Source organism: Nerophis lumbriciformis, linkage group LG05, assembly GCF_033978685.3.
Source record: "Nerophis lumbriciformis linkage group LG05, RoL_Nlum_v2.1, whole genome shotgun sequence".
NCBI classification, from domain to species: Eukaryota; Metazoa; Chordata; class Actinopteri; order Syngnathiformes; family Syngnathidae; genus Nerophis; species Nerophis lumbriciformis.
Window position 1 is genome coordinate 17,982,720 of NC_084552.2, and position 16,436 is coordinate 17,999,155.

The 16,436-nt window shown below is 40.5% G+C and overlaps 1 protein-coding gene across 1 annotated transcript in view; it reads right to left on the bottom strand.

Moving 5' to 3' along the window:
* Positions 1–3,504: 3,504 nt before the first annotated feature.
* slc1a1 (solute carrier family 1 member 1) overlaps positions 3,505–16,436 on the bottom strand; it is a 60,692-nt gene continuing 47,760 nt past the window's right edge. Inside the window, exons 9-12 of the mRNA XM_061961168.2 lie at positions 14,481–14,603; positions 14,220–14,414; positions 12,372–12,506; positions 3,505–5,511 (exon numbers count right to left, since the gene is read on the bottom strand). Of these exons, the coding sequence (XP_061817152.1) occupies positions 5,271–5,511; positions 12,372–12,506; positions 14,220–14,414; positions 14,481–14,603 (694 nt within the window). The 3' untranslated portion in view covers positions 3,505–5,270. The remainder of the gene's footprint in view (positions 5,512–12,371; positions 12,507–14,219; positions 14,415–14,480; positions 14,604–16,436) is intronic.

Below are 16,436 nucleotides of genomic sequence, written 5' to 3' on the forward strand. Positions count from 1 at the left end.
GTATATGTGTAAATAAATGAACACTGAAATTCAAGTATTTCTTTTATTTGTATATATATATATATATATAATAAAATAAATATATATAATACAATAAATATATATATATATATATAGCTAGAATTCACTGAAAGTCAAGTATTTCATATATATATATATATATATATATATATATATATATATATATATGAAATACTTATATATATATAAATATATATATATATATATATATATATATATATATATATGAAATACTTATATATATATATATATATATATATATATATATGAAATACTTGACTTGGTGAATTCTAGCTGTAAATATACTCCTCCTCTTAACCACGCCCCCAACCACAGCCCCCCTCCCCAACTGTCACCTCCCGAAATTGGAGGTCTCAAGGTTGGCAAGTATGGCCATACTTGCCAACCTTGAGACCTCCGAATTCGGGAGATGGGGGGGTGGGGAGTTGGTGGTAGCGGGGGTATATATTGTAGCGTCCTGGAAGAGTTAGTGCTGCAAGGGATTCTGGGTATTTGTTCTGTTGTGTTTATGTTGTGTTACAGTGCGGATGTTCTCCCGAAATGCGTTTGTCGTTCTTGTTTGGTGTGGGTTCACAGTGTAGCGCATATTTGTAACAGTCTTAAAGTTGTTTATGCGGCTACCCTCAGTGTGACCTGTATGGCTGTTGATCAAGTATGCCTTACATTCACTTATGTGTGTGTAAAAGCCGCATATATTATGTGGCTGTGCCGGCACGCTGTTTGTATTGATGAAAAGCGGACGTGACGACAGGTTGTAGAGGATGCTATAGGCAGTGCTTTCAAGGCACGCCCCCAATATCGTTGTCCGGGTGGAAATCGGGAGAAATTCGGGAGAATGGTTGCCCTGGGAGATTTTCGGGAGGAGCACTGAAATTCGTGAGTCTCCCGGGAAAATTGGGAAGGTTGGCAAGTATGCTGGGAGCAGGTGGGTGAAGTGTCTTGTCCAAGGACACAACGGCAGTGACTAGGATGGTGGATGTGGGGATCGAACCTCGAACCCTCAAGTTGCTGACACGGCCATTCCACCAACCGAGCCAGGCCGCCCCACAACAACATTAACAGATTAATTCACATTAAATTATTTAACATTAAATAATTGTTAATTAACAGAAAAAAGTGTTTGTCCTAGTAATTGCCTTGCAATAAAAACACAAAACTCTCTTTAATACTGCATCATAATGAAGCCAAGGGAAGTCTTTGTAACATTTTTCTTGAAAACCTTGTTTTGTTTTGGTGGGGTGGTGGGGGTCGGGGGGTTTTGGGGTATGGTGCAGGCAGTATACCCCTTCCCCTTCGAGCTTTTCTGGATGAAATGAAATTCTTTTTTTCAATCATTTTGGAACTTGCAAGCGTATTTCTTCTTCTTACTCGCCGTCGCCATGTCTCTTCTTCGTTCTTCTGCTTTGTCTTCTTCTTGTTGTGTGTGCAGCTCCAAAAGCCGTAGATCTTATTGTAGTGTCCCGGAAGAGTTAGTGCTGCAAGGTATTCTGGGTATTTGTTCTGTTGTGTTTATATTGTTTTACGGTGCGGATGTTCTTCCGAAATATGTTTGTCATTCTAGTTTGGTGTGGGTTCACAGTGTGGCGCATATTTGTAACCGTGTTAAAGTTGTTTATATGGCCACCGTCAGTGTGACATGTATGGCCGTTGGCTTGTGTTATCATTAAACCAGGTAAAAGATCATACAACATGTCAGCATTTCTTGACATCTTCGAGTAAATACCATTGTTAAACCCGTCCAACGCTACAATATTATGTGACTGGGCCGGTACGCTGTTTATATGGAGGAAATGGGGACGCCTGGACAGCGTGCGGCTGTTAAAGGGTGAAGGTTTCAGGTGAGAGAGGATGTTAAAGGCAGTGTTTTTAAGGCACGACCCCAATATTGTTGTCCAGGGGAAATCGAGAGAAATTCGGGAGAATGGTTGCCCCGGGAGATTTTCGGATGGGGCACTGAAATTCGGGAGAATCCTGGGAAAATCGGGAGGGTTGGCAAGTATGCCTTCAGTTCTCTTTGCAGCTGAATGAGAAGCGGCCAGGATGGGAGTAAGAACCTTCAAGTCCTTCAAGGTGGAGTGCTTTCTCTGGGTCAGTGATCCCGGACCAAGTTGAGGAGGATCTTTGGGTCTTAGAGGAAGGATGTAACCTGAAAATCAACAGACGAATTGGTGCGAGATCTACATTGATGCAGAATCTGCAACATGGTGAGTCGGGAACTGAGTCAAAAGGCAAAGCCGATCTATGCTCCTACCCTCACCTATGTACGTGAGCTTTGGGTATTGACTGGAAGGACAAGATCGCTGGTAAATGTGGCTAAAATACTAATTTTAGCCACATTTTAGAGATAGGGTGAGAAGTCTTGTCATGCGGGAGGAACTGGTGGTACAGCTGCTGCTCCTCATCACTGAGGTGAACCAGATGAGGTGGATCAGGCATCTGATCAGTATTTCTCTCGGCAGTCTTGGGGTAACGTTCAACTGGCAGGAGGCCTCAGGGAAGACTGGGGACATGTTGGAGAGACTATGGGCTTCACTAAGATCCAACTACCGCGCAAAAAAACAACGGTGCAGTCTAGAAAATAGCGTGTGCTATTAGTGCGTGTACTATACAGGGCATCACAATGAAGATTCTTGTCATTTACTAGTGGTGATCGCTGGTGGTACCTGTGGCGTGTTTAGCTATTTTTCAAACATACAGGAGCCATCTACCACTTTTTATTGGCATTTTAGAAGCAGTCGTGCAGTGGTACCTGGTGGCACCGGTACCAAAATATTGGTATCGAGACAACCCTAGTATACAATAAATAATATTGCTTTTGAGCAGATGAAAATAAAGAAACACTGTATCTTTTTTCTTCTTTGCTGTTACTAGCATCCTTTTTTGATTGTTTAATTTATAACGGTGAAACCCGTTGTTGACGTTTATCGGCTCAGTCACAGAACACAGTGCGCCACTTTTTCGGGACTTGCTCTTACTTTTAAAAAAAAACACCTCACAATCTGTAAAGACATTTTTTGCTGAGAAAAAGTATTTTTTTTTTGTTTAGAGCATGCTTAATAGCTACCCATTTTTTTGTTGTTGTCAGTACATAATACCAATATAATTTCTCCACACTTGATAAAAGGAAACGTTGCATCCCTTGTTTGGGACATGTGTCATTACTTTTCCAAAGAAAAGTCATTTAAAATTATTTGCATTTAATTTTCAGCGGATAAAATTTAGCTATTTCTTGGGGGTATTTTGTGTTTGACCAGCAGTGTTGGGTTAGTTACTGAAAACCAGTAACTAGTTAGTTACTAGTTACTTTATTTCAAAAGTAACTCAGTTACTAACTTAGTTACTTACACCAAAAAGTAATGCGTTACTGTGAAAAGTAACTATTTAGTTACTTATTTTTTTCCAAGGCTCCATTAATGCCCTTTTAGCCTTCCTTTCAGTACTGTTATTGCACTGGATAATAATACAATCTGTTGATCAACTTGACATGCATTTGCATCACTGAACTCAGAAAGCAATGTGGTCTACATACAACACACAAAGACAAAGATATATTTCAAAGGGCCAATTTATTTCAGGCCAGAACAAATTGACAAAACTATTTTAAATAGCTGCAACATAATGGCACTTTAACTTTAACTTTAAGTAGATAGGATCTTTGATCCAAGACACAACTTACATTTAACTAAAATGTTATTTTCTTTGTGCTCGACAAAAGAAAAGTAGTGAGAATGTTAAGAAACTCAACTTCTGGCTTCACCATGATGTCTTGTTAGTTGTTATGAGAGTAGCGTATGTGTGTGTGTGTGTGGCCCTTTAAGATATGACAGCATGTGAGGTGAGTGACGTCAGTGAGTGAGTGAGCGAGAGAGGTAAGGGAACGGCGACAGTGAGTGTGTGCAGGTTCTCTAGCTTGGTGGATGGCTGTGTCCAATAAAGTCACAAACCGCCGGCCTTGTCATTCACCCTCAGCTGTAAGACCCTCTTCCGGGTAAAGTGAAGGTTGTTAGCCCCGAAGTACATAGGCCCTGGGGGAACGTCTCCCCTGCACCCCTCAACTACGGTCTGGGAGCCCCCCGCCCCCACCCACAGAAAGCACGCCTTTTCTTTTCCACCGCAGCGCTCCAATAAAACACACTCAGATCTTGTGTTTCTAGCCGATACTACATGAAAAATAACGTAAAATAACGCAGTAACGCATCATGTAGTAACGGTAACTGTGTTACTGAATATAAAAAATAATGCGTTAGATTACTAGTTACTGCCAAAACTAACGGCGTTACAGTAGCGCGTTACAGTAACGCGTTAGTCCCAACACTGTTGACCAGTATCCAGTGTTTATCAACACCATCATGATTGTAGCCCATCTTCCCATAGCTACCAAGTATTGCACTTTTTTTGCTTCAGAAGTGACTTTTTTATTCTTCATATATTTGTGGGTGAATACATGAATTGTTTTGACTTGATGCTCTTCACATGTGTAGTTGGAGTAACAGTGTGGGCCTAGAACAAGTCACTACTGTAGTATTTGTTGTACAAGATAGCATTCATGAGCATTCAGTTGTCTGTGTAGAGATGATTTCTTTTCAACCAGAACCAAAAATGGTTCTCCGTAAATGTGCAAGTTGTGCTGTTTAATAATAATAATAAAAAAAAAGAGGTTCAGTTATCGCTTAGTTTAGAAAAAATTAGGCATGTTCCCATGAGAATTTTTTTTCCAAAAGTAAACTACAATGTTATAGCTGGAAAATAAGATAGATTTAGGGGGGGTTATTTTTTCCAAATAGACAACTGAATTAATTAAATCATTAAAAACAATAAATATTCATCCATTCATGTTCAATACCGCTTTTCCTCATTTGGGTGACAGCTGGAGCCGGTTCCAGGATGATTTTGGAAGTTCAGTTCAATTCTCATGAGAACACATCAATTTCTTCTTGTCATGAAAGTTCACAGTGTTTAATGACTCGAGTCTTCTTTGTTGTCGTCATGCAACCCGCTGCGAAAAGCCGTTTCTTTGTGGCTTTGGCACAGATAGAATACAAGCAGTGCATGACATAGTATATTATGTTGTCTACATACTGTAGGACATTGTTCATGTCAAATCAAGTTGTATCAAAAGAGGAGGAAGGAAGCACTTAAATGGCTACAAATGTCAGAAAGTACTGTAATGAAAGCTGCTATTGCTGACACTAGGTGCTTCTTTTGGCACTTTTAGATGCTGGTTGTTTTTAAAACTGCGACGTCTCGGTGAACGATATGGCATCGGTCTTGTCCACCGTGAAGCCCCCGTTGACGTAAGACTTCTTCTCGCACTCGTCCTCGTCCTCGTCCAGCGTGGCCTCCAAGGCAAAGGGGTTGGTGACATCCGATGTCAGGTCCATCTTCTCGAGTTCCCTCTTGGACAGCTTCTGGACGATGCCGGCGCCATACGCGTCGCCAAGAACGTTGATCATGGTGCGGAAACGGTCCCTGCGACGAAACGGCAAAAACAGCCAGTAAGCGTCGATAGGTAGCTTGTTTTTACCAAAAAAGTCAGATTCAGTCAGTATACACGTTATTTATTGTTGACATATTGTTAGCGGGACTAAGGTTTTTAGGTTATCTTTTTAACGTTCCTCAGAGGGAGCCATCTTTGTGTCAGCATCCTGGTGGCCATGGTCTGATGACCTCCTGGTGCAGATGGCTCCTGTGATAGTGTTTACTCCCATGTCTCCGTTGTACTCAGCCATGCACTCATTTGTTCATAAAGTTGTGTGTGTGTGTGTGTGTTCTTGTATTTTTATCCTTCTTGAGACATCAACAAGAAAAAGTACCTTCTAGATGAGGACCGGTGAACAAGTTAGGACCAAAATCATGGTCTCAATACGGAAAACCATTGCATCTAATAGAGAGCCAAATACTCGAGTCCGTGAACATTGCTCCAAAGTCAGGATTTTGTGTTGATTTAATGTGCATACAAAAGTAAACATTGACTGGTGCAAAGCCAGCCATATATGATAAAACAAGACGGCAGCTAAAGAAGGACTTCCTTATTCATTCCCGAAAAAACCCGCCAGGTAAACAGCTGATTTTACAACTTCCGGTGCTGACATAAGACAACCCGCGTCCCATATGTGACCATAGGATAAACTAATACACTACAGTACTAAGACTATAGTGGCCATTAACAGTTAGCTGCTACAGCTGGGTTGCCCAAAGTGCAGCACAGGGGCCATCTGTGGTCCGTGACTCGTGGCAAAAAATAGAGATCTCATTTGCACCCCTGGTGGGGAAATCTATCAAAATTATTGTGGTCCCAAAAAGGAGGGATTTTTCAAATTGACTGTGTGTCAGTTTTAAAAGATCCCCCCTTCTGGTCAACATATGAAATAGCAAGTGTGTGTACAAATTTGAAGTGCCCCCCCTCTGGCCAACATACAAGTGTGTGTAAGAAATTGAAATGCGCTCTCTTAAATATGTATATAGAGACATACTGTAATAACTTGAAGTAAATAATGAAGATTAAAAACCAATTACAAAAAAAACAAAAACTAAAAGCATACCTTTTTATATTTACATTTTATATATATATTATTAATGTTTTAAATACAAATCTTTATATATCTAGAAAGGGTGGCCCTGAAGAGGTAGGTATTTTTCAGAGGTCTCAAGAAGGTAACAAATACAAGAATTTGTGTGTGTGTGTGTGTGTGAGTGTGTGTACGTGTGTATGTGATAATGGGGGATCTGGGTCATCGGGGTATAGTTTTTAACTTTGTACAGCACTTTGCGTTGCATTTCTTTTATGTATGAAACGCGCTTTATAAATAAAATTTCATTGATTGATTGATCTTAAAATGTCGTCAACATACGTGCTGCCGTCATTTATCAACAAAAGCGTGAAAAACATATTTTTGGAGAATAACATTGTTAGCTTCTTGTGTGTGACAAACAAGAACGTTTTTGTCATTAAAGTCAATGCTTCTTTTCTTTCTCTTTTGCACTTGAAAAACTAAACCTTATACCGCCGGCCTCAACATAATAAGGACTTCATGAATGACTTTTCTGACTTTTTAGCAGGAATCATGCCTCGCTAGGATTGTGTCCTCGTTGTTGGAGATTTTAATATACGTGTGTGCTGTCCCGACAAGCCACTGGTGAAGGATGTTTTTAAAACCGTATTGACTTTTTTAATCTGACACAGTTTGTGATCTTGTCCTCTCTTATGGTCTACCTGTGTCTCATGTGGACTTTGGTGACAATGTGCTCTCAGACGATATGCCTGTGATATTTCAGGCCAGTTTTTATCGCTTGACAGCTAAAGCGCGTCACTATCGAGTTTTTAACCCTTCTACTGCCGGTTAGTTTTTCTTATTGCTTTTAATCAGGATTTTTTTATACTCTCTGACCCCGTTTTTACTGACACCGAGAAACTCGGCGCATTGTTTCACTCCTCCTGTCAGACAGTCTTGGACTCTGTGGCTCCTTTTAAAAATAAAAAACGGCTGAAATGAAATCAGAGCCCTGGTTAAAGGATATAACCCGTGCAGTCAGACGTGAGTGCCGCCAAGCCGAACGCAGGTGGAAGAAGGACTTCAAAGGACTGCTGGCGTTGATATCAGAGCACAGTAAAAAAGGCAAAAAGAGAACATTTGGCAAGCATTATTTCCTCAAATAGTCTTGACCCTTGTCTTTTATTCCAAACCATTGACTGTTCTTTACGCCATGTTTGGAACCCTCCTCGGAGTTGTGCAATGCCTTTTCAGTGTATCTTATTGATACGGTTGCTCTCATTTCTGTTCCAACCTCTGACACTTTTGTCCCTTTTCACTACTCTGCTGTTTTGAATTAGTTTGAGCAAGTGACTCTGCCCTCAGGTTCCCCCATAATGCAGTTTCTCCTACATTTTTTAAAGAAGTATTTTCTGGTCTTTAACATTTTAAATAGCAGGTGTGGTTTTAATGACATTTGCAGAGCAACGGATTAACAAATAGAACCTTCTCTGTAAATGTTGCTGGTACAGAATCTTCTGTTGCTCCCTTGACACGTGGGGTCCCACAGGGCTCCGTTTTAGGACCACTGCAGTTTTCCATTTATTTACTTTCGAAGAAAGCATGACATTTCTTTTCATTGTTATGCCGATGACACAAATGTATTTTCCGTTAAAGGAAAAACACACCTCTCTCTTAGTCTCGATGGTATCAAGAATTGGATGGACCTAGAATGTTTTAATTTTAATAATGAGAAAACTGAAGAAATAGTATTTGGACCTAGTGGTGTTTGTCGGTCTCGGTCCTTCAGGTCAGCTGATCAACTTCTCCTGGAGGTACCGAAATCAAAGCACAAGCTCAGAGGGGACATTGCATTCTCTGTTGCGGGTCCCAAACTCTGGAACGATCTCCCTCTCCATGTGAGACGGGCCCCTTCTTTGGTTACCCTACTTAAAACCCATTTTCACTTACTGGCTTTTAACCCAGCATGAGACTTGGAACTGTTTTTAACTTTTATCAAAGTGATTGTTCTTAAGATAATGTTTTTTTATCTGATCTTTTGACCTCTTTTTATCTGATCTTTGACCTCTGTTTTAAATTATATGTTTAAGTCTGTCCTTTGCCTGTACTTTATGTAGCACTTTAGCACTTTGTTTCTTTTTTGTGGTGTACAACCCTTTGTGGTTGTTTTTAAAGGGCTTTATAAATAAAGTCGTCGCTTTGGTAACATAATGATGGTGTGAACAACAATGGTTGTACATACTACTTTGTCATGTATTTTTATTATAATAGCGTAAAAGTAAATATTATTTTTTAGGAAGGACGTCAATATTAGCTTCCTTTTACAATTGCATGGCAATGAAGGCTGTTTTTGGTTGAATAACACTTAAAAAGTAAGTCAACATATTGACACTTTGATTGTTAAAGGGGACCTATTATGCAAAACTTTTCTTACCTAATTGGTACCTGTTTTAGTGTCTTTGGGATCTACGTAAATCCTGAAAATTGAAATCAAACCATAGCAGCATGACAGAGATATTGATAAAACAATCTTGCCTTCTTCCAAACTCGCTTCAAATGAGCTGTTTGGAATTTGAGACTTTAGCGCGTATTTTGCCTTACTTACGTAAGAAGATATTTCCATATATGATAGAACCTTTGCGTGAGTCCGCCATTTTAATTCAAGAAGTTCCATCTTTTTCTCTATCCTCTTGTGGAGCAGACTGGCTTGTACATGCACATGAATGCTAGAATCCTTTGCGGTTGTCACTTCTAGTACAATTGCTTGTATTCCGTCACGTGACTTCTTCCCGGAAGTGAAAAACATTTGTGGTCGACCAAGCCAAGTTGGCCGTTGTACAGCAAGCAGCGTGCAAACTATCTGACTACAAAATAGGTTTAAGTCTTCCTACAAAAAGCAAAATCAAACTATGCAATGAAAGAGATTTTTATACTTTATCAAAAACAGATTTGCAGAGTAATATCAAGGATTATACGTCGTTGCGTTCTCAGACATGTGCAACTATTGTCCATTTTATGCGACAAAACAGGAAAAGCATGGAGCTCTACAACTTCTTTGTGTGTGGCTGGGTCAAGGAAATTGGTATCAAGACTATATGCATCGTTTTTGCTCAGGTAACGTAATACATGATTTAGATTCACGTCTACTGCCATGTTGTTTGTTGTTGTTGCACGCGCTGTTTACGAGTAACATATTTTTCCCCTTCTTTATCAAAATAGAACTATAGAAGTCAACATTGCGTATGTGCTGAAAGATTCATTTATGATTGCTTATCAAAATATAACTATAGGTGTCAACAACGGGCCTTGGGGTTCCTGTCGCTGGCCGGCTTGGCTGCGTGGGGGCGGTGGTCCCTGGTTCCCTGGGCACCACGCCTACTGTTTGTGGGTTGGGCTCTCGGGGGGGCTGGGGCCGTGCTTTGGCTCCCACGCACTCTGGGAGTCGAATATATTATACATACAAATTCACATATGCTCACATACATACATACATACATACATACAAATTCACATATGCTCACATACATACATACATACATACATAGGTACCTACGCTCCCACATACATACACAAATACAGTACATATCTACATATTTAAAGTTTGTACACCCACAAGCACATTCAATATACAAACATACACATACTGTACATATACACTCACTGTACAAACACATATACACATTCTGTACATATGCATTCACTGTACAAACACATATACACATTCTGTACATATACAAGTACATATGCATACTTACACTCATGCACATAATCACGTTTCATTAAACATATATTAACGTTGTTGCCCTAGGGTAAACTGGGTATAACACATGGCACACGGACAAATTTGAACCAATTGTTACTATAACAATCTACAAGGTTAATGTAGGTTGCTTCTCTTCCTCCCCCTCCATTTTTCTGCATTCTTTCGTATCTCAAGTTATCATTACGTATATGTATTGTTGCATTTGAACAACTGTATTGTTGATAATAAAGGTAAAGTATTGGTATTGTTCATTAGCAATAGCGCTATTTTTACTGGTATTTGAATTGCTCCATTTGTAGTGTAATAATGCTCATTGTCATTTCTGTATTATTTTTTATTTTCGCTAACTGCTTATTTGCTATTACTTTTACCATCATATTTGTACATGTCGTATTTGCTGATGTTGCTCTATTGTTGTTGTTGTTGTTGTTGTTGTTGTTTGCTGTTGTTGTTGATATTACGTTTTAAAGCATTTATCGGCCGATATCGGCCTGCCGATATTATTGGACATCTGTAATTATAGGGCCAGATTAGTGTGTGGTATTAAAATATAAATGTATAAATAAAGTCAATAAAAATAGTGTGTGCTATTAGTGGGCCTGTTGCATGTGATCTACTAAGACTGCGTGTGCAAAAAATTAAAATAGTGTGTACTATTAGTGGGCCTGTTGCACGTGATCTACTAAGACTGCGTGTACAAACAATAAAAATAGCGTGTGCTATTAGTGGGCCTGTTGCATTTGATCTACTAAAACTGCGGGTGCAAACCATAAGAATAGTGTGTGCTATTAGTGGGCCTGTTGCATGTGATCTACTAAGACTGTGTGTGCAAACAATAAAAATAGTAGATCACATGCAACATGCCCACTAATACCACATACTAAGACTGCGTGTGCAAACAATAAGAATAGCGTGTACTATTAGTGGGCCTACTGCATGAGATCAACTCAGACTGCGTGTGCAAACAATAAGAATAGCGTGTACTATTAGTGGACCTGTTTCATGTGATCTACTAAGACTGCGTGTGCAAACAATAAAAATAGTGTGTGCTTTTAGTGGACCTGTTGAATGTGATCTACTAAGACTGCGTGTGCAAACAATAAGAATAGCATGTACTATTAGTGGGCCTGTTGCATGTGATCTACTAAGACTGCGTGTGCAAACAATATGAATAGGGTGTACTATTAGTGGGCCTGGTGCTTGTGATCTACTAAGACTGCGTGTGCAATTGAAAAGTGGTGCAGACCGGCTTATTTAAATGAGGATTGTGTGTGTACTACACCGGGCATCACCAGGGGGACACTCTTGTTTTCTGTACATTCCTGTCGTCATGCGGGCACCTGTGTGCACGCATCTACAATCTTTAACACCTTTTCTGAATCGCAATCTAGACAACACAAACAAACGCACACTGACACTTAAATCTGTGCGCGAGGCTGTGGATCACATCACCAGCGCATTCGTGCGTTTGTAATGACTCAAACACAAGAAAATGCAGAGCGAAAGACGTCTTTTCAACTCCTTTGCCGAGATATATCATAGTAATATATTTCCTAAATAAAAAAAAAAACGTTTAAAAGAAAAGTCAACAGACACCAAAACGCATCAATTGTTTCATCGTTAATGAATTATAAAGTTTTTTGGGGGGAATTACCTGCATGGTTGTGGTGCTCGCCGTTGAAGAGGAAGATACCGCAACGTCACATTAAGAGCGATACACAACTCTCTGTCCTTGGTGAACAATACAATACGACTGACGTGGATATCGTTAATAAAAGAAGAACAGAACAGACCAATGTGAAGAGAGTTACCTCCCAGGCAACAGTGACTATGTAACATGTCTATTTATGTTGTTGTTGTTTTTTTACCTTTTTTAACATTTGTTGGTCAACATCTCCACTTATGTAAAAGTCCTCAAAGCCTAAGTATGCTTATTTCACATAATCTAGCGTTATAATACAAAGGTTAGCTTTTACGCTTGCGCAACAGAAAATGTTTTCTCTTGATTTGACAATTTTTAGTTCTTACTGTTTCCTACGGAAACATTGAATAAAAGTGTGAAGGCAAGCACTTACAGCAGCCAATCGACAGCGACGATGAGCGTGACATCACTGGCGGGTAATCCCACCGCAGTCAAGACGATCACCATGGTAACCAGCCCAGCATTTGGAACCCCGGCAGCGCCGATGCTAGCAACTGTGGCTGTGATGCTAAAAAACAAAGTGGTTAGGCTCCTTTTTAAGAGGAAATACGCACCAATCGATCAACCCACAAATAGTTTTTGTCTTATGACATTCATTGGAAAATGAGGGTTGTTAGGAGAAAATGACAGCTTCTTATTACACTTAAATAGCGACAATGGATAGTGTTTAAAAAAGCTACTATTGTGAGCATATGCATTGTTTTTTTTTTTTTAAACAGTTCTTCAACTTTTAGCAGTGATTATTGGACTTATTAGACTTGCATGTTTAAAAAAGGGAGAGATTGTCAGCATGCGTGTCATTTTATTTTTTTTCACTAAGAACATTGGCTAACTTTAGGGATGTAACGGTATCATATCTCACATTACGATATTATCACAGAATTGAGGCCACGGTATGATGTTATGGAGGTATATGTCCAAAATTTAAAAAAAACTTGGTAAAAATGCCACAGTGTGTGGAAGGAAGTGTCAGGAATGTTTAGGATAAACACACTTTACTGCAATTTAACACAAACACATTGTTAAAATGTTTTAATCATATTTATTCCTACAAACAAGTATTTTCAAGTGCAAATAATAGTGTAGGAACGCTCGAAACAAAAGTGGCGTTTTGCAAAAGGCAGACTTTCTTACCTCCGCCAAATAAGTTATGTTCTGGCTTCGTTTGTCTGTTTGTCAGCAACATAACTCAACAAGTTATAGACAGATCTTATGTCCAAAAACAATTCCTTTTATCTCCCACTAGTACGAACACACTTCACTTCCGCCTTACACGCCCCCCACCTTGCTAGTCCCACGCTGTGCAGAGGATTCTGGGAGATGTAGTTCATTTACAATGCTAAAAACTACACCCACCAAGGTTTTGTTCGATACCATCACACGTCTCGGTATTATTGGGAAGACTTTGAAATATTGCAAAGTTACATCCCCAGGTAACTTCTTACTCTTGCATGATAATGAAAAACTTTTCATGGGGGGGCAGCACTAAATAATGCAGAAAAAGTGAGATATTGTCAGCATGCTTATCGTTTTATTGGTTTGAACACAATGAACTTCGCATTGAAAACACATTAAAATAAATATTGTCGCTTATTGTTCAAATGACAAAAGTGTTTTATTGGTAAACTTCTTTTTACACTTGCACTGCAAGGAATAATGATATTGGTCAACTTATTTTTCCACTTGAAAAACATTGTGTGAGATATCGTCATCAAATGATGGTGGCGCGTTTTATTGCTGTTTCTATTTACAGGAGTCTGCTTCTTTTTTACACCTGCATGACAATTAGACACGTTAAAATAGTGAAATATTGGCATTATGAGTTTGGTTGATTATTGTTAAGCCTACAATGCATGTTTTGGGTTACTTCACGACAAAAATACCTATTAATTATCAGTACATTTATTGTTGTTTATTGTTAAGATTCCATGCATTTAGTAGATTTTCGTAAGTAACAGTCTTTAACTTGAACTTTTTACATTCTCATGACAGGAAAGAATGTCAATGACCAGTTTACATACGTTGCTTATGGTTAAACTTACGCTAAAGTGTCTTATTGTTACTATCGGCAGCAGTTGATTTTTTTTTTACACTTGTGTGACATGAAATAACGTCAATGATTAGCTTCTTTGTTCAGGCAATGTTTAAAAAGTTGGATTTTGCTAAACATCAAAATGACAAGTCCTCTTGTTACTTTCAACATTGGTTAGCTTCTTTTTACCTGATGGTAACAATCTGCCCCACGTCCAGCGCGTAGTCATTGAGCTGTGCGATAAAGATTGCGGCGACGGCCTCATAGAGCGCGGTGCCATCCATGTTGATGGTGGCGCCCACCGGCAGCACAAAGCGCGTGATGCGCTTGTCAACTCGGTTGTTCTCTTCGGCACAGCGGAACGTAACAGGCAAGGTGGCGGAGCTGGAACAACAATAATTGGAATTATTATTATTTTCAGTGTTCTTGTCATAAAATTAAGAAGCTAACCTGGAGGAGATCATCAGCGCGGTGACCAGAGCCTGAGCCATGCCCAAGGTGAACGTGTACGGGTTCTTCCTCACAATGACAAAGAAGATGAGCGGCAGGCAGATCATAGCGTGGATGGCGAGGCTATGGAAAAGTACAAAAAACACATTTCACACGATTATGCTATAAAGTGTGGTGTTAATAACCTATGAGAGAATATAATGTTATACAAGATGTAAACGACAGGTTGGTCACTTCGTTATATTTCCACATGGCTGAAGATAAAACACACTTGTCAAGTTTCGTCGTATCAGTTATAACGGTGACATTGCAAAAACAAAAACATGATTACGAAAAAATATATATCGGTATTAAAAAAAGTGTGACTCGATCCTGAAAAAAGTACGAGGGAAGCATTTATTGTAAAAGTACAACTTCCTTTTGCACAATGTTACGACGCCGCTGAAAAGTCCAAACATGTGTCATTTATTACAGGTCGGGCGGATAGGAACAAAAAGTACTCGCTCCTTCTTTCCAGCACTGTCAGAGTACTTCCTGCAAAGGGAGCAATAAGGTAGTCTTAATCAGGTCAGGGGGAATCTGGTCGCTACCTGGGGCTTTCCCTGAGGCCAAGCTGTTAATGGCCTTGTTAAGTTCCTCTGTGCTCAGTTTGGTGTCGAGCTCTTCCACGATTGGCGGGTACTTGATGGCATCAATGGCTGCGGTCGACACAACATTTTGCCTGGAGTAGAGATCGGAATAGTGTTGCACCCATGTCATCATCTGTTTCCCCTTGTCTGTAATGACTTCCCCAGTGGGGGATTTAAGGGGTACTGTCTTGTTCTGCTCTGATGCCATTGCCATCTTGATGCCGTCGTACTTCCTTTTGATGTTTCCTGTAATAGCTGCTGTCTGGATGCTTTCACAGAGCATATTCGTTGGCACAACGTCTGGAGGATCTACAGATTTATATCGCTAGGTGACTGCTTGTATTCTGCTGGGGCGGAGTTTGGCTTCGATGACAGGAGCCGCCATCTCAGTAGACTTGGCTTAAAACCAGTCGGGTGACTTCGAGGTTTTCCTGCCAAAGATGGCCAAGGAGTTGCGGTGCATGGTGTCCCGCAAGATCCCCCATTTCTCCGTGGCAGAGTCTCCGATCTGTGAGGTCTGGTTGACTCATCTTGCTGACATCAATAGGAGGGATACCGTTCTTTTCGTCACAATGGAACCTCTTGGGCTGAAGCTTGATCTTGCAGCACACCAACGAGTGATCTGTGTCACAGTCCCCACTGTGGTATGAGCGTGTGTAGCGAACGTTTCTGATGACTGTTCGTCTGACAAGGATGAGGTGCAGCTTGTGCCAGTACTTTGAGTCAGGGTGTCTACAGGAGACCTTGTGTTGGGGTTTGGTCTTAAAGAAGGAGTTATCAATGCACAAGTTGTAGTAAGTGCACAGCTCGAGCAGCCTTTGTCCTTTGCCGTTCATCTTGCCAACGCCAAACTGTCCAAGGCAAGAGTGCAACGAATCATGATCGGCTCCCACTCTGGCATTGAAGTCGCCAAGGAGAACTGGCTGCTTTACTTCCTCACAGACAGACCCAAATCTGTGAGAGTGGGCAACAACACCTCCAGTGCCATCTCCCTGAGCACCGGCTCCCCCCAGGGCTGCGTCCTGAGCCGGCTGCTGTTCACGTTGATGACCCATGACTGCTGCGCCAAGTCCACTACTAACCACATTGTGAAGCATGCGGACGACATGACAGTAGTGGGCCTCATCCGTGACAACAATAACATGGACTACAGGGAGGAGGTGAAACATCTGGTTGACTGGTGCAGAACCAACAGCCTGGTCCTGAATGTCAACAAGACCAAGGAGATCATCGTTGACTTCAGGAAGCACCAGTCCAGCCACGCTCCACTCTACATCAACAGCACAGCGGTGGAGATAGTAAGCAGCACCAAGTTCCTGGGGGTGCA